The sequence below is a fragment of the Zootermopsis nevadensis genome, unplaced genomic scaffold (genome assembly GCF_977971745.1).
Source record: "Zootermopsis nevadensis isolate Lab colony 2312 unplaced genomic scaffold, Znev_1.0 Znev_ptg000024l, whole genome shotgun sequence".
Lineage (NCBI taxonomy): Eukaryota > Metazoa > Arthropoda > Insecta > Blattodea > Termopsidae > Zootermopsis > Zootermopsis nevadensis.
The window spans coordinates 19,843,730-19,868,810 of record NW_028259156.1 but is presented as its reverse complement, the minus strand read 5'-3'; the positions used below and the strand labels follow the sequence as shown (position 1 = coordinate 19,868,810).

At 39.4% G+C, this 25,081-nt stretch overlaps 4 protein-coding genes and 1 long non-coding RNA gene across 12 annotated transcripts in view; 2 read left to right on the top strand and 3 right to left on the bottom strand.

Moving 5' to 3' along the window:
- Nucleotides 1-5,899, bottom strand: part of stet (rhomboid serine protease stem cell tumor) — a 62,495-nt gene extending 56,596 nt beyond the window's left edge. For 2 of the 4 annotated variants that reach the window (XM_087354811.1, XM_022064220.2), the window contains exon 1: nt 2,074-2,475. The gene's annotated coding sequence lies outside the window, so the exon portion shown is untranslated. Of the gene's footprint in view, nt 1-2,073; nt 2,476-5,777 lie in introns of those variants that run through there. The other 2 variants (XM_087354813.1, XM_087354812.1) reach the window with 2 other exon arrangements.
- On the top strand, nt 3,628-6,290 carry Atg12 (Autophagy-related 12). Its single transcript, XM_022064228.2, has 3 exons — nt 3,628-3,912; nt 5,053-5,189; nt 5,811-6,290. The coding sequence occupies exons 1-3, from the start codon at nt 3,774-3,776 to the stop codon at nt 5,931-5,933; spliced, it is 399 nt and encodes a 132-aa protein (XP_021919920.1). The 5' UTR covers nt 3,628-3,773; the 3' UTR covers nt 5,934-6,290.
- On the bottom strand, nt 5,237-16,068 carry LOC110829955 (cilia- and flagella-associated protein 52). 4 transcript variants are annotated; one of them, XR_015536766.1, is made up of 13 exons: nt 15,068-16,068; nt 14,133-14,332; nt 13,238-13,415; nt 12,780-12,967; nt 12,225-12,414; nt 11,218-11,381; nt 10,270-10,439; nt 9,613-9,761; nt 8,684-8,829; nt 7,720-7,871; nt 7,370-7,607; nt 5,778-6,862; nt 5,237-5,428 (listed from the first exon to the last, which is right to left on the bottom strand). XR_015536766.1 is itself a non-coding variant. In XM_022064218.2 (13 exons), the coding sequence occupies exons 3-13, from the start codon at nt 14,207-14,209 to the stop codon at nt 6,308-6,310; spliced, it is 2,163 nt and encodes a 720-aa protein (XP_021919910.2). In that variant the 5' UTR covers nt 14,210-14,332; nt 14,565-14,598; nt 15,068-16,068; the 3' UTR covers nt 5,237-6,307. The 4 variants fall into 4 exon arrangements, 3 of the variants coding, with proteins under 3 accessions (XP_021919910.2, XP_021919909.2, XP_087210931.1); XM_022064218.2 differs by adding an exon at nt 14,565-14,598 and having other exon boundaries at nt 5,237-6,862; nt 14,177-14,332; XM_022064217.2 differs by having other exon boundaries at nt 5,237-6,862.
- Nucleotides 15,285-16,843, top strand: LOC147872834 (uncharacterized). 2 transcript variants are annotated; one of them, XR_015536772.1, is made up of 2 exons: nt 15,285-15,388; nt 16,062-16,843. It is a non-coding gene; the product is annotated as an uncharacterized LOC147872834 (long non-coding RNA). The 2 variants fall into 2 exon arrangements; XR_015536771.1 differs by having other exon boundaries at nt 15,285-15,423.
- On the bottom strand, nt 16,731-24,984 carry LOC110829980 (DNA-directed RNA polymerase III subunit RPC5). Its single transcript, XM_087354810.1, has 9 exons — nt 24,768-24,984; nt 24,535-24,636; nt 22,884-23,044; nt 21,871-22,064; nt 20,877-21,052; nt 19,992-20,199; nt 19,254-19,456; nt 18,642-18,805; nt 16,731-17,366 (listed from the first exon to the last, which is right to left on the bottom strand). The coding sequence occupies exons 1-9, from the start codon at nt 24,798-24,800 to the stop codon at nt 17,000-17,002; spliced, it is 1,608 nt and encodes a 535-aa protein (XP_087210936.1). The 5' UTR covers nt 24,801-24,984; the 3' UTR covers nt 16,731-16,999.
- Nucleotides 24,985-25,081: the final 97 nt, after the last annotated feature.

Sequence of the window (25,081 nt, the reverse complement as noted above, 5' to 3'; positions counted from 1 at the left end):
TTTGCTACTTTGTTGTTACTGGATAAGAGAGCAGTGCCAACTCCCGAAACGTCGTGAGACGATGTCCGCTGATGCACAGGGCAGTCCTTAAGAATGACAGTTGCTCAGCTGGTGTAACCGTTCGTTAGGTCGCTCGGAGGACGGGGCGTGTGACGACCGAATTGGCTGTGGCCGACTGATGGCGCGCACGGCGACCAAGTGTAATGAACCCTTCTCTGGCTGCCAGCGGCTTAACAGAGAAAACAGCGACGTTTCGAGAACCGTCTTCGTCCTCGTTTGACTATTTGGGGGTGAAACGTGGTCTCTTCCTAAATGAAGGGCAAAGACTGAGGTTTTCTCGACAGAGATGTCTGGTTTGGTGTTTTGGGTTGTGACGTCGTATGGACTTGTACTCAGATTCAAACGATTTCTTGGAACATACTACCTCTATCTTCAGGTATGAACGTGGTCCACACGGCGTTACTACCCAGAAGATGAACATTTATGAAAAGAAAGATGGCGGAACACGGTTACTTCGTCGACCTCAGATGCTAATAAATTGACAGGCAAGAAGCCAGTGACCTCAAGAAAGTATCTCGTTTGTAACCTGGAAAGGATTAGTTACGCTGAACAAGAAACGTCTTCTTGTTCGATGGGGCAGATGTCAGGCCTCGTTCAAGAGTTAGAAAGGAACTCGCGATGCACGCGGGCTCAAGCATAATTTGTGGGGTTTCTTTCTCCTTCGAAGGATGTTAATGCAGCACACAAAGGTTCTCTTTGTAGTCCGAAATGTCTAACGCAAAGACGTAATTGTTCAGGAGTTGATTTCCAATTAAAAGTCAATGGCCGAGGCGCTTCATTTTAATACTAAATATCGACCAAGGCCAGCGGCTCTTGCAGATCAACGTGTGAGGTGAACATTTGACCCAAGGCTGAGGTAGCAGCGAGAGAATGGAGAAAAATACACAATAAAAACGTTCCCATTTTTATCCTAATACTGTCATGGTGACCAAATCGAGAAGTGGTGTGACGGGCAAGGCATCTGAGAAATGTGAAATGTACCCATTGAGTTATTAACAGTGTTCGGAAGGTCTCAGTAAGTGGATTTGGGCGAGTGCTTTTAAGTTGGCAGCAGCCACTTCGTCCTCGTCCTTCTAGTGAAAGTAAAGTAAGTTGAAAACTTACGTAAGTACTCCAAGAAATTAATTTTACATGGACATCCTGAAAGGTGATAAATAATCAATAGTGAAACATCTTTGAGCGATAATGACTTGCGGAACAGAACGGAGAATCGCGAGAACAGACGAGAATGCGATATAAGGCAACGAAAAATTAGATTCCTCAAAGAACTGGAATTTCTTGATCAGATGAGCATTTACCTGCTTCTGAATTAAGATACTCGAGCATGGAAAAAAGCCTCTAAAACAATGTATAGTCTTCAGAGATTTGTTAGGATCCCTTGGATGGGGGATCGGCCTACTGCAAGGCCTCTACTTACTACACAGAAAAACGTTTATGCCTCGAGCGAGAATCAAATCCACGACCCGTCAGTACTGAATTTCATGAAGACCCTGACATGCTCCGTGCGTGCAGTCAAAGAAGCCATGAACCAGTTGCAGCGGCTGGGGGACAGGGGAACAGTATCACATGTTACATGTGATGAGCTTCAACGGATTTACATCAAATTTGGTTCCACCAATGCACGAACCAGGGTAACTCAGTTAGCACAGTGTCTGACTACGAACTGGATGACCGGGGTGCGAACACCGGAGGAGCAAAGACTGGCCTTGGGCTCCACAGTCTCCTATCCAATAGCTAAGAGTTTTGGTACTTAGGCCTAGGAAGTAAAATGAACACATTCCCCTATGATCGATTTTAGTAATGGGCATATCTCCATATCCCCCGACAGTGAAACCTAATTAACTGCAGTTTTCCAACAGTTGAAATTACACATTATGATACCATAGAAATTCTGTAACAGAACACAGCCTAGCAGCTTGCAGGCCAATGAAGGCAGGTCCGAACACAGGACACTGACATTTATCGTAATGGCAAAATGACGTACTTTAAGTGCATATTGGTATGTTTAATTACCTCAAAATCTGGATGGTTTCCTACGGTCGACAGTCAGTGCGTTTTCTGTCCAAATGAAGACGGTAAATTATGTCAGCTGTATTAAATCCAGTTGTACTCACAGATGATATTCATGTGCTGAGTTGTCACATGATATCCGACAGAACACGTAAGCAATTCCCACTTCATCGCCCCTTTACTGAAAAATTGTCCGTACACACGACTTTCCATATACACACACGCACAATTCTTTCTTACTCACAGTTTGTTTCAGTAATCGTAATGACATATACGAGGGTTTCGACTTTGGCGCGAATTTACTACGCGCTGTCCTTAACCTCAAAATTACGTAACGAACATTCGAACATCTGAAGTAAAACAAACGACGACTTACACACGCAACCTTGACGATACGAACGCCACGCGTCGACTGCGGAATCAGGAAACAAGAGAAAGATGAGTGCAGTTCGTCCTATGGCTGGGGGGGGGGGAAGGAGGGGGAGAGGTAGTCATGAAGGATATCGAAGGGGGGAGTACTACAGTGATTCATTGCAAAGGGGGAGCAAGTGTAAGCGCAGGGGCTTATGTTGGAGAAGGATTTGCACAATTACGTCGGCGCTAACTGCTATTACGTCACGGTCACCATTTTGAAAGCAAAATTTGTTTTTAACATTTATCTGTATGTCCTTTCAGCCGTTTTTCTGAATACAGGATCCGGACCGCAAGAAATTTAATGAACATCCAAATATTGCTTTACAGATGATTGGGTTCTCAGAACACATAAAACAGAAGAAAGAGCCTCACCTAGGAGAGACAGAATGAAAACGACAATATAAATATGAATAGGCTCATCTCATTAGCACCAACCTCTGAATGCACGACCCCATGCTTTCTGCAATGCTTGGAGTGAAGAAATGTTTGTTATATATGCATTTAGTCTTCCCACGTTATTTATCCCGAAGTTGGCTGCTCTTGCTCCCCACCGTAATCTAAATCACACACACACACAAGTAACATTCACGAAAGCAATAAGTATTAATTGCAACTTACTTACAAGTGTTTACTTGGTGCCTGATTCAATGAACTGATCACAAATCTAAGACTGGCAATGAAACAAGAACGCAAAACCGCAAGTGAAACACCAGAAAATACAGTTTTGCATAAACAGCTTGAAAACCGCGCTCTCGCAACACGCCATCTGTCACGGGAGGTGAGTACGAAAATGACCAACCTAACGACGCGAAAATTGAAATTATTGGTATCTATCTATCAATAATACAGGCGAAGAGACCACTTGGGAGATCCAGTGTAACTGTTAGGATGATATTAAAATTGGTCACAGAGAAACAGTACCTGAGTATATAGAGAGGATTTTTTGACTCGTCTTTTTCACTTCAACCAAACTGATACAAAATAAATAGTTTTCAGACAAATGACAATTTTCATGAAGTCTGCAGACTTCCTTTGTGAAACATATCCATGATCCCCACTTCCTCCCAATCCAGGCCAAACAAGGAGCAATTTAATTGAGAAATTACGGTCATAGAATTGCAACATACTTCCGTCACGTTGGCAACATGTCGAGAGAAACCTTGGCAATCGGTAAAAACAATGTCGGAGGTTGGAGTTATGTACAAGTAGCAGTAATAGTCAGTATTTTCTATATAGCAGTCTTGTCTGTTTTTATAATGCTAAGGAATCGCTTCATTACGCTGTAAACTATGTCTGGCAATCAGGACACACAGAAATCGGATAATCCCGACGTATCGGAAACTGGAAGTGATGCTGGGGAACCTCCCAACGAAAGCCAACAGGCGGATTCTACAGTAGCTGAAGGAACAAAATCTGACAAGCAAAAGAGTAAATTGCTATCATATATTTTTATCCATTATTCTATATCCGGCATTGTTCCACTGTGTAGTCTACATAATTTCAATTTGTGAGGCATAGTTATATCACATAATCTAACCTTGTTTTCAGCCTTTATTGTGTAGTAGTACCAGTTCTACTTAGCGTGAAACATATACCCATTGTAGGTAGACTTATGTAAAGGCATTCAAATGTCTATGTAGATAGGTGCCATGGTACAGACACCTCCATAACAGTTGACAATTGATTGAAGTTTATTTTGGCATGTTAGTGTTTGCATCACAAGTGGCAGTTAGTAGCCTTTCTCAAATATTGGTATGTATTCTCACCCGAAGTACTCTTTAAATGGGGTAGAAATATTGGATCTGCAGAGGACCTTTACATTTAGTTTCATATGCAAGCCATAACTTTCTTAATCCCATTACTAACTAGTGTAAGAAGAGACTAAATTTTCTTACTGGCCTTACAAGAACCTGTGTAATTTCCATATTTCAACTAACCTGTCACTGAATTGACGTTTTAATTCCAAAGTCATCATTGTTAAATAGTTTAAGACTGATTCTTTGTATCTATTAGACCGTCTTCTAGTTTCTGCCTGGATATTGGCTGTACTGAGATCTTTCACAGTCTTTCCAAGCAAATGATAGGATAATTCATTAAAATAGGCCATGACCACATTCTTCCATATCCTAATTCACAGTTATCACTGCATTGCAACATTACCGATAAAGTCTAAAGTAAGTATGAACAAAGAATCATTCAGTTACTTAGCCTCACATGAACCATTTATTTAAACCTTATAACCTGTCACCACTTTGCATATCTTCATCTTAAAAGAAATGTCTACTGTTGCCTATACTGTCATCACATTGTCAGGCCTGTTTGTCATGTTTTTGTCAAAATACTGCATCAGGTAATCCACAACTCCTGCTTAAATCCAGTGTACATTTAAGCATGTAATTTTGTTTATAAATGGCATAACTACATCAGAATATCATGAAAATAAGACTTAAGGCCACTTTATCCTTGATCATCTTCCCTGTATGGCATTTTCAACGGAAGCTCTCCTCATATTTTGATAATTACTTATAATGTTCCACAGAATGGGCTATCATGGATTTTTTTTTTCAGTTGACATACTCCTGAAAGCAACTGGAAATGCTCCAATCATGAAAAAGAAGAAGTGGGCTGTAGATCCAGAAAGGAAGATTGGGTGGATAACAGAGTTCATGAAAAAGTACCTCAAGCTGGATCGCTCAGAATATTTGGTATGATTTGGAATAGGAATTGAAATATTGGAACTTAAAAATGTATATTAAGTTTACATTTTTATTTTTGGTTTTAACACTGATGGTGAAGATTACATCAGAGTGCATATATCTGATCCTAGAAAGAATTGGGCATTTGAATTTTGAAAAAAAAATACCTTATTTCTCCTTCTTTTGTGCTAGTGAAGTGAGTCAGCAGGATGACCATTGCGATTTATACAACCAGATGCAGATGAACTCTAAAATTGAGATATTTTTGTGTTTTTGTACAAAATACACAAAATGAATGCATGAAGAGAGAAAGCTTATCCTTACATAACTTTCCATGTTTCATCTTTGAAACTTTTGAATGGATTTTGATTAAATTCAGCACAGACGGAGGCTACGCGGAAACCTGTCAGTGAATATTTCCACTACTTTACACAAGGCTTAAATCTTTTGATTCAAAAATGGCTTGTTAAACAAAACATTCATACAAGATGTAAAATACAAACCTTATTACAATCTACAAATTAGTCTCAGTTGTTTGGGGGACGGGGCATTTGGTGGATATTTAACAAAACACAAAGAACAGTAGTCCGTGCTTACCGTTACAACAGCAGATTTGCATTCTTGTTGCAGTTTCTGTACGTGAATCAGTCGTTTGCTCCGGCACCAGACCATATTGTGAAGAACCTGTATGACTGCTATGGAACGGATGGCAAACTCGTCCTTCACTACTGCAAGAGCCAAGCGTGGGGCTGAAACTGCATGCACACACACACGTAATGCTTGCTTCCTGAGTTTAGTGTTAAGTGAAACTGTATCCATTTTTTTAACTCTGCTTTTTATGTTGTAATTTCTGAATTGAAATGAGACAAACATTTGTTTGAACATATTTGTATATTATGGAAGGTAAACATATTATGATGTATATTTGATTGTATTGTAATATTAATTTATTTACGCTACATTTAATATTTTAAGTGATGATATATGAGAAATGGCTAAAATCTGGCGTCATTAAAACATTTAACTCCCTCCAGATATTTATATAAGAATATAATTGTTTGAATATAAAGAAATATCTTAATAAAAATATATCTGTCTGAGATCCTGAAATATATATGCTTTCATGATTAGAGTTTTCCACTTGAGGTGCCCTGACTGTTGTTTGGCGTGCCATTACTTTTTGTTGTGCCACCACTCTTCGGTGTGCCATTACTTTTTGTTGTGCCACCACTCTTCGGTGTGCCATTACTTTTTGTTGTGCCACCCCTCTTTGGCATGCCATTACGTTTTAGCATTCCACCAATGTCTGGTGTGCCAACACTCTTTGCTGTACCATTGCAAATGCATTGCTCCAGTCGTGTCTCATGAATGCCACCATCTTTACTGCCTTGTGCACTTCTTGCACTGGCAGCATGTTCTTCCACTTCCCTCTCTGCTGCCAGTTTCCCCTGCTGCTCTGCTTGCTCACTGCATGTGCTGCGGGTGCTTCTGGAGGAGCATCTTGCAGACTGCCACGACTCTTGCAAAGGTAGTGTAATGTATGGACTTTTCCATAGGAATATTCCTCCATCAGAGGTGACACTGACAATATAACGATTATCAGGTGAAAATCGTGCGGCAGTGACGGCACCAGCGTGGTCGGCACCTACATGAGTTGGGTTACCTTTATGGTAATTCCAAACCTAATGAAGGAAAGTAAGTAGGATTTGAGGTTCTCATGGCAGTGAGACGGAAGATGGCTGTCTTCTGGGTTGTAGCACTGTGTAGTCTGGAAGCAGTTTACCAACATTTCAGAGGTCCTTGATGCCTACACCACTCATCACTCTGATGGTGGAGGCAACATGGACCTCTGAAATGTTGGTAAACTTCTATGAGTCTACATTATGATTCAACCCACAAGGCAGCCATCTTTGAAAGTAATTAAATCCTAGTTACACAATGTACACTAATGCCAGCTGTACAGTAGGATAGATAGAAAACTGTGTTATGTTTGCTGCTTTGTGCCTGGCATTAGTTCTGGTACCAGCAAGCTTAATTATCCAGAAAGAAGCATTAGCATTAGTGTCAACACAAAATTAAATGTCACTGACAGAACAGGAACATCACCTTAATCTTACGACACTGAAGTCTCGTATATTTAAGCCTGGACGTAGAGCGCAGTTAACGGAGTGTTATGACAGCAATCTTACCTTCACGCACTGATCATTTCCTCCTGTTACGATGCGCTCCCCATCTCTAGTGATGTCGACTGCATTAAGCCCACTGGACCTAGAACCTTCTATCTCCCTTATCAGTGAAGCATCATACAATTCCCAGTACCCAATCTTACGATCACTTCCTGTGGTGACTATCTGAACACCACTGGGATGGTAACAGACACCCATGAACTGGGTGTTGGCAAACAGACTGCGCTTACGTGCCAATTTTCTGCAGAAAGTAATAAAACAAACCAATGTATAACTATGGGAAACATTAATACTGGACAGATGAGCAATAATTCACTTTCATCAAACTTTGTATTATTGAAGTGGACACTTACACTATGTCCCATATTACACATGATCCATCCAAACTGACACTGACAGCCTCTGTGTCTGAGCTGGAGATCTGGATACAGGACACAGAACTTTTGTGTTCCTGCAGGATACCCTGTAGTTTCTGGTATGTGGGTGTAATCTTCCAGACCCGCACCTGAAAATAAAAGACAGCAAGGTATATTTTTTATTAGTGTCTGTGTGTTGAGAAGAGAAGGCAGCACAGATATAGCTGTTTTATGGGGTGTTGCAGCATGTAGTCTGGTAGATACTGACTGACATATCAGAGGAGCATAATGCCTCCATCATCAGGACTGTGGGAGCTGTTGCCTCCTCTAAAACACTGGTCAACTACATGGTACAACATCCCAGAAGACAACCATCAACATACTGTTTGCTATGAGCACCTGAACTCTCACCAGAGAAGGAAGCGCTTGTGGCTCAGAATAATAGGAGCAACATTAAATAAAACATATTTCCCTACAAGTTAGGAGAGTAAACAAGACCGCTCGGAAAATCTAGGTGTAGGTGGGAAGATAATATTCAGGAAAAATGGGGGATGGTCTGGACTGGGCCCGTATTGCTTGAATGAGGGGCTGGTGACAGGAACTTGTGAATACAGTAATGCACATTTTGATTCCATAAAAGGAGGTAGGGGCTGGGGGAATCTATTGACTAGCAGGACAACCATTAGCTTCTCAAGAAGGGTTCTGCTCAATGGAGTTAGTTATTAGTTAAACAATGTAAGTATGAAACTACCTGCGCAGAGTATTGAAAATGTTTGCTATTTTTCTTTCTAATAAATAAGCAATTTTTGGTTCACATATGAATTCTCCATTACTTTGCACACCTCACTGCCCTTAATGTATGTGTTCACTTACTGTAGATGCACATCCATCAGTACACTATAGATACCACCCTCTGCAGAGCAAGGGATTATTACTTTTCAGGATGACCTGCATCACTCACCTGTCCTTCACCCCCACCACTAACAACCTGCAGACCACAGGTTGTAATGGCAACAGCAGTGACCCCTTTGCTGTGTGCATTGTGAATCTCATAGATGAGGCGCCCGGTCTGTGGAGTGAATGCTCTGATCTTTCCATCATTCCAGCCTAAACACACGAAGAACTGCGTTAAGTCTAACATTCACTTTTTTTAATAATAATAATATTGCAGTGCCATCAGCCTGGTCTGTGCTGTTGGTGTTGTAACACTGTATAATTTTGATGTGGCCTTGAAGCATGCAATTTGGTGATGGTTACATTTGCCTTCCCAGACACTCCCCCTCTACAACTCATTGACCCTGCAAAGGGCATAATGGAGGTTCCAGGCATAAGACAGAAAAGATACATCATCCTTTCATGCATTACTACTTGACATTTTGTCCTTCCGCAAAATGAAAACTAAAATGGGATTGAACTTCAAGATGGACAAACAGAATACAGGGATTTAATCATATTCAAATAAAATCACTGCTATAAAGATAAAGAAGACCACTTAAAAATGAAAATCAATCATGTAACAGTGAAAGAAATGAAAACATATATAAACTTTGGAAGTAAAATTGATACAGGATAGGTAAGAAGGGAACAATAAAATAATTTGCTTTCTTTCAAACTTTGATCACATAGAATTGCTGAGACAATACAATTTACAAATGCTTATAAAGCATAATTTAAATTCATATTAACACATGGACAAATAGAAAGCTAAAGTAAGATACAACTGAATATTAAATTTATAAGGTAAAAAAATCTAGATTTAAAATTCTGGTTTAGGAGATGGTCCTTCAGCTGGTTTTCTGCCTGTTGAAAAGACAATCATCAGGAGGACCCAATAAATCTCAGCTCTACAACTAACCAAGGAACTCGAGCAATATTTTACACAACACTTACCACTAACGATAGATTTTCCATCACATGCAAACTGTATGCAGGTACACGTGAAATTGGGAACAGTAATGCGGAGGAGTTCCAATGAAGTTTCTGTGTTCCAGACTCTAATGTCATCCTTGCTGCAGGTCGCAAACACCTCTGAATATTCACTGAAAACAGAAATAAGACAACACTTAGAGACATAATTTTTTTTATAAAGATGCACAGTGACATTTGTCTCTTACACCTACAGCCTTCATCACAGGGACAAGAGGTAGCACATCCCAACATGTCATGCATAGCCACCTTAAATATGCGCAACTCATAATGCAAACTCACAGGACAAATCTCCTCTGGTTTCTATAAAACTGTAGAATTTACATAATGTAAACAAAAAGTAAAAACCTGGATTGTTGAGTCACAACCCTTCAAAATTTAAGAAGCTAATCATTTTGTAACTGCAGTTAAACAGAAGATGTTAAAAGGGTCAAAACAAGTAGGACAGACTATGAACTACTGACCACCACCACAAACTGTGAATTCTGTGCATCCAGATGCAGAGTCCCAGCTGACACCTAATCAGCCGCAGCTATCAACTTAACGACATGAATATTTCCGATTTTCATCCCACAGCCCAAACCCACGGCAAGAGGCGTTCACTGCTTGTTCGTTACTTACTGTGGGAATGCGATGTCATAGATGGAGTGCCTGTGACACGTTACATGCAGCTTCACCTCAAATGTTTCCAAATCAACAGTGAAGATTTCACTCAGCATGGTGCCAATGAAGACTGTTGTCTGCACCAGTAGCAATGATGTGGGTGCAGCATTTACATTGGTAGATTTCAGCTGCAGAACAAACAAGAAACACTCCTCACTCAGACATAAAGTTAGGGCGCATTTCTCTTTAATTGTGCACATAATTTGGTGATCAGCTGAGCAGCAGGAGTTAATTAAGAAGATTCCACTGCCTAGTAAATGGTGATACAACATTCATCTCTTATCTCACCAAACATTGGATGTCTATGTGTAAGGGCCGCACCATGAAGGCCTACAGAGGAAGTGGAGGTGAAGCTCTGTGCTTTCTTATTCATTGCAACATGTGAAGGAGAAGGTGAACGGTCACATACAAGCCAGGAGGCTGAGTGGGCCCCAAAGCTGGTCTGAACATCCTGACTCACTCCCCCACCCCCAATTTAACCCTAGTAATCAATCTGTAGTCAGTCTATTCAGTGACTGAACTATCCCAGCCTTCCTCTCACACCATATCCACTGAGTGCTGCACTCTGATTCGCCACAGAAACTGCTTTAGTATACAGGATTTTCTAAATATATATTATGGTAAGTGTTAGGACCTATACACATGATCAGGTGATGGTAAGGTCTCTGTTGTCGCTGAACAATACATAGAAAATTGACTTGAGTTTTAATTACTGACACGTGAGAGCATTCAGCTTACAGACGGCAGGCTATACTCTTCTCCATTTCAAGAATATGTGGAGCTCCATGTCTGTGTCTCACATATACCATAACCCACAAAAGCAACTCTACTGTGTGTCTAATAAATATGTGGCCAATCTCCGAGCTCAGCAGTTAGAACACTGTGCTGAATACCATCTTAACTCACAACTAGTAACTGTGGGAGAGACAGCATCTTGACCTTGCGGATCGCACTGGGTTCAGGGAAGGTAACAGTTTTCAGTTCCTTCACCAGTTCTACTGTTCCATCCCCAGCTCCAACAACAATTCTACCTTCCATGTCACTAGGCAGTAAGCATAGGGCAGTCACACCTACAACAAATACCAGTGATCAGAAACCTTACCGATCATGATGAAACACAAAATACCCAAATGTGGCTAAAAACTTAAAAAATCTACTAGACTTCATCACATATCTACATTATGGAATTTGTTTGCTGAATTACAACGTCAGAGCTTTAGCTCAGTGTTAAATGCTGACTAAATTTATAAAAGAGGTTAATAAAATTTTCTTTACCATGAGAATTCTGTAGTTCAGTGCTGTAAATACCTTATGCTAAGGCCAACACATTTCAAGCACTTGACACATTATTAACATATTATTACATAACTGTTGAACAATACTATATGAGGTACAGTAAATATATAAGCTCTGAGAAGGTGATATCTGATCAGCTGGTCAACAATTCCTCACCTTTCAAGGTACCTGAAGAATCATTACAATGTTCACTGCATCTAATTCAATCCAGTCCAGCCTACATCCTCACAGACTATTCAACATTATCATCGCATGAATTCTCTTCCCTTCCTAATACAAGCCAGAAGCCCATGCAATGAAGTTGAAAACGATTTTCGTTTCTTTAGGTATGCTGTCAGCAACTAAGATTCCTTAACTCAAAAAATAACAGGATGACTGGTAAATAGCAAATTGGAAAGAATGTAGAAGTAGCCTAACTTTAGACACTAACCTGGAACTTGCCTGGAAGGACTGAGGAAGAGTATGAAAGACCTGAGTCAGGATAGCCAGTCTCAAGGAAGAGATTTGAATTTGGGTCCTCCTGAACAAAACGTAGGAGTGCTAACCATTCACTTGAAACATCTGGTTCAGTGCAGTCCAGATGAATAAAGCCAGTCAGAGTGTTACAGCCAACTCACCCTGACTGTATCTGGCAGGTTCTTCTCCCGTCACTAGTCTCTTTTTTCCAATATACTTCCCAAAACAACCAAGAAGAATTGGAGTAGCAGCTGGATCCAGTACGTCAATATCAGCATCATAGTTCAGCTTGATTTTCACAATATCTCCTGTTGTTGTCCCACAGAAAGCAAACACATCCAATTCATCAATCTGAAAGACGAACACCTCAGACACTTAATTGCTTTCTTACTGATTAGCATAAATACAATGAATCATATACAAAAAATCTCAATTTAATGCTCTAAGCCTTAAAAATATCACCGGAGAGAAGATGATTTTGTGATCTGGTTAGTAGAAAATCTCAGTAGCCATTTATAGTTGTTTTCAGTTTTTCTCAGTATTTATTTAGATAAAGTAGCATATTAGTCAGGGCCTGCATAAGGATATTAGGTGCCATAGGCAAACCTTCATCTTAAAATTTAATCATAATGTGGATACAGATCACATAAATGCATAAACTAAAGCACATACTTCCAACTGTTTGTAACAGAAAACTCTTCAGTATGATACATTACCACCATGGATATTATATGTCTTTTAATGAGTCCAAATTTAACGTCCACTGCTTCGGCTTGTTTCGTGTCAGCAATGACTTTCCAGACTCTCAGTGTGCCTTCTCCACCAGTGACAAAACACTGGCCACGTAAGTTTGTGCAGCAGAGTAACGCTGCATTGCCTGATGTCCCACGACTGGCTGTAACACCTAGAAAGCACAAGAAATTGTCTGAGTTCCAACCAGTGTCTTCTAAATCACATACATCATTTGAATCATATTCTTTACAATAATAGAGGAATATTAAGAGAAATGAATAGAGCATTTAGAAAGAATGCCTGGAAACTGAATCCTTAAGCTGCTCTATGAATACAAGCCACAGGAAAATATGGAAGCAACAGTTGTAATCCTTGTAACCAGAACAGGCCAAAAGCTTAATTCATTATGATGTTGATGATGGTATCATTGATTGGTACTTACCACACAACACTTCTTCTTTTTCAATATTCCACACAATGATGTTACTGTCATCAAGACCACCCAAAGATATCAGACATTTACTGTCACAGGTAAAGGCAACTGACTCCACACGAACCTTGTGGATGTCATATTTAGATACAAGCTGACTAGTCTCAAAGCTCCACAGGATGACAGGTGCCTGACCAATGAGTAGCAAAGAGTGAAAATGGAGGAAAATCAGCACCACATCAACTTGAAGGTGACATCAATGTTCTTAAGTCCTGAAGATTGAGGCAACATGTTCCTCTGAAAAACTGGTATCCACCCACAAGTTCACGTGGCATTACAAGACACAAGACCAACATTGACAAATGACATGAGGTGTAAAGTGTTAAGAGAAGTCACAAACATGCAATACATTTTATTTTTCAGTACATTCTACTTCTTACACTGGCCACAGAGGTCTCATTCATAAGCAGTAAGTGTTAATACTCTCCCTTAAACAACTCTCTCATCTCTCATACATAATTCCCCCACTTCCTATGGATTTCCTCAGTTGCAGTAATTACATCAATCAGAAGCTCAGTTAAATTTCTTCTGCTTCTATTTTCCTTTGATACATGTATTATACTATTTATCTATTATATTTCTTGTTCTTTAAAATTATCATTATTATTTTTTTCCTATAATAGTCATCTACAAACTGTGTGCTGTATCCGTAATGGATAAATTATTATGCTTAGCAAATGCCAATGATGATTTTTCAGTGTATGCTGCATATTTGCTACATTCTGTTTATCATATCTCCAAATGAAGAACATAACTCCAGATTAACCAGATTTTCTAATTCACTGTCCTAATAACTGTTTGGTTTATGCTGCTTAATCAAAGTCTACTATAATTACACCACACTCACCTTAAATCCCATTTGACTGATTTGACCAGATGCAATATATTTACCATTTGGAGAAACATCAATGGCTGATATAACATTTGTATGCCCAGAAAATGTTTTTTGATGTTTTGTCTTCCAATTCTGAACCACCACTTTGCAGCCTAGGGCATAGACAAAATGGAGTCCATCTGGATGAGCGTTCAAACCTCGTATTGTGGTACCTAATGCACAACATGAACATGTATGAATTGTATTTAGCTCACACTGATGAATGGAAGATACAAGTTTAAATGTACTAGTAACAAGGAAACATAAAGTTATGTTTAAATATTATAAAAAATACTTAATTTCTATAGCACGATCACAGATATGTGCTGGTAAAAACAGCATGTACATCAAAATATTTTATTAATAAAGAATAAATCAGTAGAAAATATGTGAAAAAATACTCACTGGGCAAAGCTAGCACCAAACACGCCTAACAAACCTGCAACATCAAGCTCTGGCTTATTTGTAGTGAGATGAACTAACAGATTCATTAACATCACTAACCTATGCACAGTGGTTTGTCAGGCAGTTGCACCAACACAAACCTAACCTAAACAAAACTGAATTATAATGTTTACCGAAAAGTAACCTAAAATGTTTAGGCTCTCACTGCAGTGAACATGTTGATTTTAATCTTCTGCGCTGTGCTGCATATACACAACAGAATACAATTTTGGACCTAGTGCAAAAAGGACGTAGCAAACTTTTGAAAACAAAAACATATTTAAATTGCAAGGCCTTTCTTTAAAAACACAATATAGTGTAGCTCCATCTTAACTGTAACTAACGATTCTTAGGTCATTCAAGCCATTCTTTCTTCTACCCACATATCGATCAATTATTAATGTATACTTAAATTTCAACCAAAAATGGCGCAATCTTCAATTAATATTCTTGTATATACATACCGTCAAACCCTATTATTGAAATTAGTTCTAAATCATTAACGTCTTCGTCAACCATAATTCCTTAATATTTAAATTTTCGGCAAAAAATTAAAGATGTCTGCAATATAATAAAACAATCAGTTAGGAAATAAAGTAATTATACCGCACAGTACATATGTAAACAATTTCAAACATCTTTCGTAGCCATAGCAACGGAACAGTTGAATTCATGAACTATTTCAATTATGCCAATTCATGAAATCTAAATAGGGAGTATTGTTTTAATCAGTGACTAAGTAGATGATTCATAGCTATTACTACGTTATAACAGCAGAATTACACGTAGGTGTCCCCTCTTAACCATCCCATTTTCAAGGGTAAAGCGCTTTTCTTATTTTACATATATCTTTGGAAACAATCTCACACGCTTGTGTTGAGATGTTGGTTATAATGTGTACTAGAAAAGTTGTTTTGTTTTAACGTAAGCGAAAGCCAACGGATACACAAATCAATTAATTACTGTGTAAGATTTGAGGTTTTCACATCGGTGAATATGAAGATTTTGTCTTCTGGGTTGTTGCGCCGTGTAGTCTGGTCGATATTAACCAACGTTTCAGAGGTCATACTGCCTCCGTCATCAGGGCGATGAATATGTCAATGGGGGGTGTGGGGCTAGGTTTATAGGAGCCGCACCGTGATTAATTACTGATTCTCAATTGTATTATAACTTCAATACCGACGTATATTTTACTATAAGAGTGGTGGAGTGTTATTTAAAATTCTGAGTGCCAGAGGCTTACAAGTTTCCTCCGACACGAAGATTATAACCTATATCACCAGCATCCTCTTTAGTAGCTTCCGTAACGTCATTGGACTTCCAAAATGAACAAGAATGTAATAAGGCAATTGAAACTATTCATATAACGAACATGGTCAATTAATGCTCCTGTAAATAAATCTGGCTTGTTCTTAATATAAAATCCACGTTTTCCTTTTCCTTCATATAATGTTACAGATGGAGGTGCCTACACAGCACATTGACTTGGGCTAAGCAGCGAGCTGCCTTCATAGAAATGGCTGAAGAAGTGAGGAGGAAGATAATTAAATTACATGAATCAAAAAAGTAAAATTACAAGTCACATGAGACAGATATACCAAGTTGAAATTCAGTAAACATGGGAAAGCAACTATTCTGTGCTTCAAATGAAATGTATTGTACCTGCCCTTACTTAAATCATTTAAACATAACAAAACACTGTACAATTTTCTCTCTCTCTCTTGTTAAAGTCAAATGTGCTCCTGACAGATCAGATATTCTAGCTTTATAACCATGATCTAGTGTCATCAGTTTTTGTTTTATGTTATCTGAATAAATACATGTACTTACACTGGAGGGGCCCAGTTCATATTAGCAGGTCAGTTCTGAAATAGGTAAAGAAATTTTGGTACTTCTGGGTTATCGGGACACAAAACGGGAGAGTCGAATATCCAGACATTTTGCACTATATTCAAGCCACATTAGTTCTATGTACTTGTTTCCTTCAGGGGGAATATATTATTCAGCACGCTTTGACGAGAGAAACCAGCACTTCTGACAATACTCCCATACAAACACTCACCACCAAATGCAGAAATTTCTATCTAAATCCTACATAGATAATACAAAGTAAGTAAAAAACAATAATTAATTAAGTGGGTGTGTATTTGATTACAAACACAAGAGAGAAAGAGAGAAAAATACAGGTACACCTCACACATCCCTTGCTCAAATAAAATAAAGATAACAAAATAATATCAGCACTGTACAGTTTCTGCAAAAAATGCAACACTTCTGGTTCTCAAAGAAAATCCATCAGAAGGCACAGAACATGCTTATGTAAAACAAACAAATCAAACAATGGCTGCAGCATGTTATTACACAGGCCCACTCTCTTGAAAAGGTTCACACAGGAATCATGTTTCCATTGGCTCCGCACTGATAGCAGCCATCGCCACATTCTGCTTGCTCGTCCTTCGTTGTACTTTTGTTCCAGTCACACAATTTTTCTGAGCCTGCTTCTTGCCCACCCCACTCTCCACTCCGCTCTCATTGTCCGAGCTCAACGACTCTTGAAGGTTAGCCTTCCGCCGCTGGTTCCGTTTTGGAGACGGTCTACCATCGCCTGACAGCTCATTATCTGATACGGAGGAATCTCTAGTGGATTTTCGCCTTGACCTCCCAGAAGACGAAGCTGCAACACTGCCCTCTCTTAATGCTTCAGTCAACTGTTTCTGTTTGGCATCCCACCACATCTGCTGTCTCTGGACTACCTCTGGATATCTGAGAAGAAAATGCAATTTTTAAGACCAGTTATAGCTTATATAACACAGGATTCATTCACCTGCTAATACATTAGGGATCACTGTCACATTACTCATGCCTGGAGCATGTCAGAATTTTATAATTTTTTAAACTGAGCTATGGCAGGTATTACATGCCAACGCACCACAAATAATAAAATATGGTCCAGATTCACATTCTTTGAAGCTGGTATTAGAACGCTCACCAAAACATTCAAGAACACGACTGTCAAAGTAACCTACAAGGCCAATAATACCATAAAGTACCAATGTAATTTAAGAAGATAAAATAATAAATATGATAAAAGTGGTGTATATAAGTTAAAATGCGGTAGCTTCAAGCAGGTCTATATTGGCCAAACCGGTAGGGAATTTCAAACCAGATTTAAAGAGCATGTCCACAACATTAGATTCAACGTAACAAACTCAAAATACGCTCAACACATCCTCGACCACAGACACAAATGCAGCCCCATAGAAGATATCATGGCCATATTAAAAATAGCCTCAAAAGGCAAAATGCTTGACATTTTAGAAAAATTCCACATCTATAAAACTAGCAAAAAGCAAAACATCATAAATGAGCAGAACACCCACAACTCCAATGCGTTATTTGACCTGGCAATAAACAGTAACGATGTAAAATTTCGTTTGCAATAGATGGCCACACTGCTTGGCCAAAATGATTAAAAACCCTGCACACTTTCCAGAAACTGACAGTAATACCCACGCAACGTTGAAGTTTGCAGGCACAGGGAATGCAACCGCAGCTCAACCAACAACGGAAATCAAGCCAGTGGACATAAAGCCAAGTACTCAATTTAGATAATACAGCAACTCTTGTGCAATTAATGTCCAGTGTGGTATTACATAAAGTATGGTTTATAACAAACCATCGTGTTATGAATTGTATGATTTAATATGAATGAATGATGATGACCTCTTCAGGTTGAAACACATTAAAAAAATGGCAATAAGTGTCTTTTCAGTTTTGTTTGAATGCATGATTTTATATAACAACAACACATGCACGCGAGGGACGATACTGAGGAGTCGCTCGGAGACGGTGACCGTAGGCTGGATTATTATAATAGTAAATCTGTACTAGCAACAGAAATACAGTGTGACTGATTCTGTGGGGAAAGAAAACCTGTTACAAACCCAAGTATTGGACACAGGGAGAAGAAACAGGTAACGTTTCAGTAATGATGGTGATTGTGAATGTGTACTACCTTATTCCACTCAGTAAACTCACCGACTGATAAATGCCTTATCAACTGGCAACCGCAGTTCCCACCTCTTGTTGCCCTGTACCTTTGAGATCTGTTCCAGGATCTCCTTTATCTCTTCTGATGGCAACCTGATCACGCTCGACACTCTCAGCCGATCCACATGCCGATTCTGAGTGAACAGGTACAACTGAAATAAAAATAATACACAATTACATTAAAACAATCTCACTCATGTTTGACGGCATACTTACAGAAACATATATTTGTACAGTACTACATGCAAAATTTGACATATCAAGACCATCCCTGACAGCCATGTGCACCAACTGCTTTTAATGGCAAGATGGCCAACAGTGGTTGATATTCGGAACAGACACCTGCCAACTAAAATCCAAATAAATGGTGGTGACAGTTTGACATTTCAGCATTCCACTCTGTTCACAAATCGTCTGCTTGCATAATTCTGCAAACAAGTTTTTCTGTGTTGCGTCTTTCCATTACACTTTTGAGATCAAAGAAACAAACACCCCAACCAACATTAGTTGATTAATCACATTTTTGACAGGATATGCAGGTAAGTGGGTGGAAATCTGGGGTACTCCACACTGTTAGTACAGAAACTGCTTTAAACTTACAACGTAATCTCTGCCCTGACACATGAGCTCTGCAGGAACGCCACTAATGCTACTAGCTGTATCCTTTGGATAAAGGATATCACTCCGTACAATCCAGTTACCCTGAACCAATACTGCCACCTGTTGCACCACACGTAGAAGACTGGCAGTATCTGTATTCATATCCAGCAGTGTTGCCAACTGTGAGAACTGCAGTAACTTGGCTACAGCAAGAAATAAACACATAATACGTAATTTAGTAGATACTCAACTAGAAAAGAGATATATTACCTCCAGGTGTGTCTGTCATTCGAACTCTTCACCCAAAGTGAACATAATGGGAAAGGCATATTTGGCTGCATGTTTCATCTCTGACATTAATGAATAGATTTAGATATAACATGGTGTATACCAACAGCTACAAATCTCATTTTTGTTCAAATCATTTTAAATGAACTAATACCAAAGCCATGACTGGACACGGTCACAAGCCGGTTCTACTCACCTCCGACCCTCACAACCCAATTCCCTGAGGCATTAAAAACTCTACCTTATTTCTGCATTCTCAGTGTTCAAGCAACTTCTCCTCATGACGAGCGCATCACAACCTCCCACACTACACCACGTCACTGAATCACTGTGATATCTTACTACAGTCACTAACGTCAACCAACTTAGGCCCCGATACTTCCCACAGTACTTAGTGAGCTCCATCAGAAATGCAACATTCTGCCCATCTTTCTCTCAGTTCAAGCATACCATCTCTAAGCAGACATCTAACTTGGTCCACAAGAGAGAGCAGTTTAAGGCTGCTGCGTGAGATAACGTTTGCTGACTGTGAGGATACCACAGAATCTGATGACGTCTCCTCCGCAGGAACCAGATATTTCAAGTACTCATTCACTCCCAAACTCAGCTCATTTACTCGTTCATCAGCCTTGGCACAGAATAACTTCTGCCTTTCCAGCTGAAATGTAAAAAGAAACCCATGGTCTAATCTTACTAAGTCTTACCACAACTACTACAGTTCTGAAGGGAATTTCCATATAAGATTTATGAACTGGCATTACACATAGGAAGAAGTTTCCTTCAAATGCTTTGAACTCTGCTAGCAGGAACTACAAATTGATAATTCTACAATTCACCGTTTAAGTTCCACTAGTACACATTCAAACAACATCAAATCTGTCAGATATAAACTCAAAGCTTCATTCTGTCAACCCCTTTTTCAAATCCAGACATAAAAATGTTCTATGCAGAATCTGTAGGGATCTTTATAACCTCCATACAAAACATCATCACATGCCTTGATACCAACGGTAAATAAGTTATCAGCACCAAATATACATCACGGGTGACTGCCACACTGTTGTACATGAAGTAAAATCTTCACAAAAGGTCATATTTCTCATAAACAAATTACCACACAAATCATCAGGAACCTACATTAAAATTTGCTATTGTTACTGCTACTATGGATATTCAAACTCCTGCCACGTTGGTATTACTGATGTTAGGTAATTATTAGACACAGGTGGGCTGGCATGACATTCATACAAAGTCTCCTGGATGCTCAATTCGTTACATAGTTATCAGGCAAACCAGACACGACATCTGTTGGTGTGGACAGCATATACTGCGCACCTCGGCTTTTCCTGAGCGAGAGTTGTGGAATTCTGTGTGGAACCACGGCTCCTCTGCACTCTTCTTGCTCAAATAGCCAAATGAACGCTCTCTTGCTCGCTTCTTCCTTTCAGATTCCTGCTGAGCAAACTTCACTGTCACCTGCTGGGCCTCATCCTCTTCGCCAGACAAATCAGCTGACAAACAAACAAACAAAATTTATGTCACATTCCTTGCTGTTCAACTCTTGAGTGGTAATAATTAAAAAGTAAAGCTGTCCCACTATACGCCATGTAGGCGCTTGGGGAGAGTGGAGGTATAGCTCCTACTCATTCTTGACCTCGGCACTAGATCGGGGTGAGTGGTCAGCATCACGCCCCGGCCGGCTTTACCCCCGGGAATAATAATATCTACCAAAATACCAAACAAACAAAATCTCTATTCCCGTATTTATACTGTAAGTACAGGTAAGTTGTCTCTGCGCTTAATTATGCAGTGCTCCATGCCACACATGCAAAATGGAGGGTAAAGCTCAACAAATTCTTAACCATGGCGCAAGACAAAGCCCCTCGTACACACCGCAGAGGAGACCGGGCGGGCCCAGAGTCAGTCTGGTCATTGTGGTAGTCAGGAGAAAAATCACACTGCAGTCATCCAGCCTGCAGCCAGTTATTGTACTATTTAAGTGGAAAAGTTGAGAAAATTTGTTCCCTCTCTGGTAATATCTTAAGCTTCCCTGACTGTTAACGTCATTTACCTCAGAGTTGTGACAGTGACAGAACTATCGTGCCTCAATTGCACAATTACAGATGCCTCAAGCCTATTTTGATGGCATACACCACAGCAGATAAAGAACTCTTAATCTCACTTCCACAGCTAATGGGCAAACAAACCACCCAAATGCATGAGCAGGAAATGTAGTTTCTCTCCTTGTAGCCACAGTGACAACCTGCTTTGCTTTATTTAGCTGCAATTTTTACGTGACTGTCAGCAACACAGTTTCTGGGTCACTTACTTTCTCCTCGTTCCTTCGCCTCTTCTCTGGCAAGCTTGTCCGACTTATCCAAGTACGCAAAGGAAGGGCGGAGGTCTACAACGCCTTGCAACGGGGTAATGTGAAGTTCACCGTCATGGTACACAGCTACAGCATAGTTGCTCGTGTCAGACACCGCACGTGTAGACTGCAGTATCTGCTTATCCATAATGTCACTGCCAAAAAATGAAGCAACAGCTAAGAGTTCCTATGCCCAAACCCCATGGAATTAAGTTAATTCCATAAAGTTCCATGCATTCACAACATATGGAGATGACTGAATGACTTCACATTGTGTCCACTTTAACTCTACCCTAGGTGAGCTGGGTGAACCACAGGGCTGGCTTCGACAAAGAGAAAAGTACTTGCCTTCTCACAGTTAGTGCTAACACTGAACATTATTATAATAATCAAGAAACGCTTTAAAGTTTTATTTTCTTGGATGAAACATATCTCTGCATCTAAAGGAAAAGCTGTTTCTGTGCATAAGGTACATTGGGGGGGGGGGGGGGGGGGGCAGAAAGGCAAATAATTATAATACATCCTTGGCCTTTGCATTACACACGCATGTATATCAAGATCCCTAACTTTAATGAGCTCAAAATTATCTAGAGTTCATTTTGAATGTTACCATTTTTACTTATTTCACGTTCCTAACATATGACAGTGGCCCACATCTGATGTACACATGACATAAATATCTTATGTCCTATTTGATATCAAGAAAATAAATTTTGTAGAAGGGGGAGTCTGTTCTGCAAACATTTAAATTAACACTGAGATACGAATGCTGATGACCTGACAGTACAGAAATGAAGGTATTAAATAAATAAATTACCAATAAAAAACAGATTAGTTGGACTGACCCAGTGAGGTCAGATACACAAAAGAGTAGGGAGAGATAACACAAGATACACAAGGATGACAGAGAGTTTTGTCAAGCAAAATTACCCAGCCTAGTGGAAATGGCAATGAAAGATGATAACAGTACTAACTTCTTAAAGAATTTGTCTTCAGTCTTCCTCTCTACCTTGCTGTTAGTAACACCATCCACATTCCACGCTATCTGTTCGCCTTTGCTCGAGTCATAATTAGGGCTCTGCATGTCCAGCTCCAGTTCCAGCCTGACCTCCTGATGCTGTGGCTTGATACAGCTCTGGAAACAACACAAAAAATCCTTGAGCACGTTTTTAGAGAACGGCTGCTTCATTCTCGAGACAGTAACATCACTGCATTGAAGCACGTCACACTACGTGGTGAGGCCATGATGGGGCCATCAAGTGGTACTAATATCATTGCCCCCTGCCACATTTTACTCGACCCTCTACATGCTACTAAAAACGTTCAGTCCACTCATACAAAGGGCCCTTGATAGATGGCAATGTCACTTCAATTATTCACTTCACACTGAATAGACAACTGTGCAAAAACTGAGTTATTGTTGCTGCAGTTACTGAATATCTAATACTTTCCAAAATGAGGCGATGTGCTCATTAGCATCTGCTGTTTTCAGAATCCAAAGATCAAGTGTGTTGAGGCTCCATGATTATATCTACAAACCCTCCACCCGCTATAACAAGTGAATGCCTGCTAATTTCCCCTGCTCCTGATTGGTTGCTAAAGTATTAACCAAACTCAAATAAACATGTCATGAAGTTCTTCATTGGTCTAAATCCTCAAAGGACCATGAAGATTGACCTTATAAGCTTTGTCAAAACGTAAGATTTCTCTGACATGTGTAAAACATTAAGGTTCAAAAATGCAGCATCTCTGTCATGACAAATAACAATGTAATGAACGTTTTAACAAAATCTGACAAAAGGAAGTTAACACTGCAACTGGAGCACAATGCAAGAAAACACTTGAGAAACTCTTCCTTCTCAACAACAGAAGTCATTAGCCCTTATTCGCTCACAAGCAGACGCTCCAGTTTCTGCTGCCCCGTTAGGCTAGACCTCCTAAACAGAAGTACAGAAATAACACAAAACTACATAAAAATGAACATAGAAATTTCTGGTACCACCACTTGCATATTACTTAACTACTAAAAATTGGTGTCATTATTTATATTGAAAGATTCTCTCCTGGCCAGGATTTCATACATCTTCTTTATATTATATTTGTATAAAGTATAGGATCTACATTCGCTGTCAAAACAGCAGACAAGATTAATTCTGCTTTGAACATAGAAGTTGTTAAATGATCAGTCGATTAATTCCTGGCCTGTTCAAACATTGATCAAACATATGTCGGCATTAGTTTAACACTGAAGTATGAAACTTCAATTAATTATTTAAAGTGAAGCTTTTGCAGCGACTGAAGTTGATGAAAGACTCTCGGGTTACAAGCCGTGTCAGGTGAGTGAATGGTGAATAAATTTTATTCAATTAATTAACTGTAATAAATATGACTGTTACACTGGAGCACTATGAATTTTAAGCTGAACACAACTTACTATTTGATGACGAATAACAGAAAAGATTAGAAACACATCTACCAGTATATTCATGTTCAAATTATTCTAAAAGTTTCTGTGCAAATACAGTGCTCACTTTCCTTTAATGTTCATTACTTACTTCTGGGGTGATAAGCTTCATACACAGTAATTAATATAACATTATGGTTTTCATTTTATCTTGACAATACCTGTAGAACTTTGGAGTCATCATAGCTAACGTCCCGTGGTCGCACAGGAAACTTGTAAAGGAACAACTTCTCTGCCAACAATTTGGACAAGAATACCGGGACCTGTCGACAAGAGCCAGTATATTATTTCATGTCATATAACCAAACTACTGCACGTTGTGCAAGAATTAATCTTCGCATTAAGCACAATATAAAACATTTTCAGAACAACACTCATAATATATTTTTCATACCTCCTGTATAACCGGGTCATCTTCTTCTTCCATTATAATCTACACACGAATTTGTACGTTATAACATTTCGAGCACACTACACAAACCACCTCATAACACAACCATGGATTTCCAATGCTACCAATTACAGATAGGTAAGAAACGGTGGCTATCAGAACAGATGACAACTGGCTGGCAAATATGGGACTGGCTTGTAATCATAAGTTGTGGTTTCTAGTTTTAGCTTCATGCCTGTAGGATCCGCAGTATATTTAAATCATAAATTTATTAATTATAATATATGTAACTAAAATTTAAGACTAAAACATATTAT

Coding starts and splice junctions, on each gene's coding strand:
- Atg12 (XM_022064228.2), top strand. CDS start 3,774: ATGTCTGGCAATCAGGACACACAGAAATCGGATAATCCCGACGTATCG. Junction 3,913..5,052: donor AAAATCTGACAAGCAAAAGA/GTAAATTGCTAT, acceptor TTTTTTTTTCAG/TTGACATACTCCTGAAAGCA. Junction 5,190..5,810: donor TGGATCGCTCAGAATATTTG/GTATGATTTGGA, acceptor TTCTTGTTGCAG/TTTCTGTACGTGAATCAGTC.
- LOC110829980 (XM_087354810.1), bottom strand. CDS start 24,800: ATGGAAGAAGAAGATGACCCGGTTATACAGGAG. Junction 23,045..24,534: donor ATGACTCCAAAGTTCTACAG/GTATTGTCAAGA, acceptor TGTTGTTTCCAG/AGCTGTATCAAGCCACAGCA. Junction 18,806..19,253: donor GTCAGGGCAGAGATTACGTT/GTAAGTTTAAAG, acceptor TTTTTATTTCAG/TTGTACCTGTTCACTCAGAA.
- LOC110829955 (XM_022064217.2), bottom strand. CDS start 15,122: ATGGTTGACGAAGACGTTAATGATTTAGAACTAATTTCAATAATAGGG. Junction 11,382..12,224: donor ACCTGCCAGATACAGTCAGG/GTGAGTTGGCTG, acceptor TATTTGTTGTAG/GTGTGACTGCCCTATGCTTA. Junction 10,440..11,217: donor CTCTCCCACAGTTACTAGTT/GTGAGTTAAGAT, acceptor TTTGTTCTGCAG/CTGAAATCTACCAATGTAAA.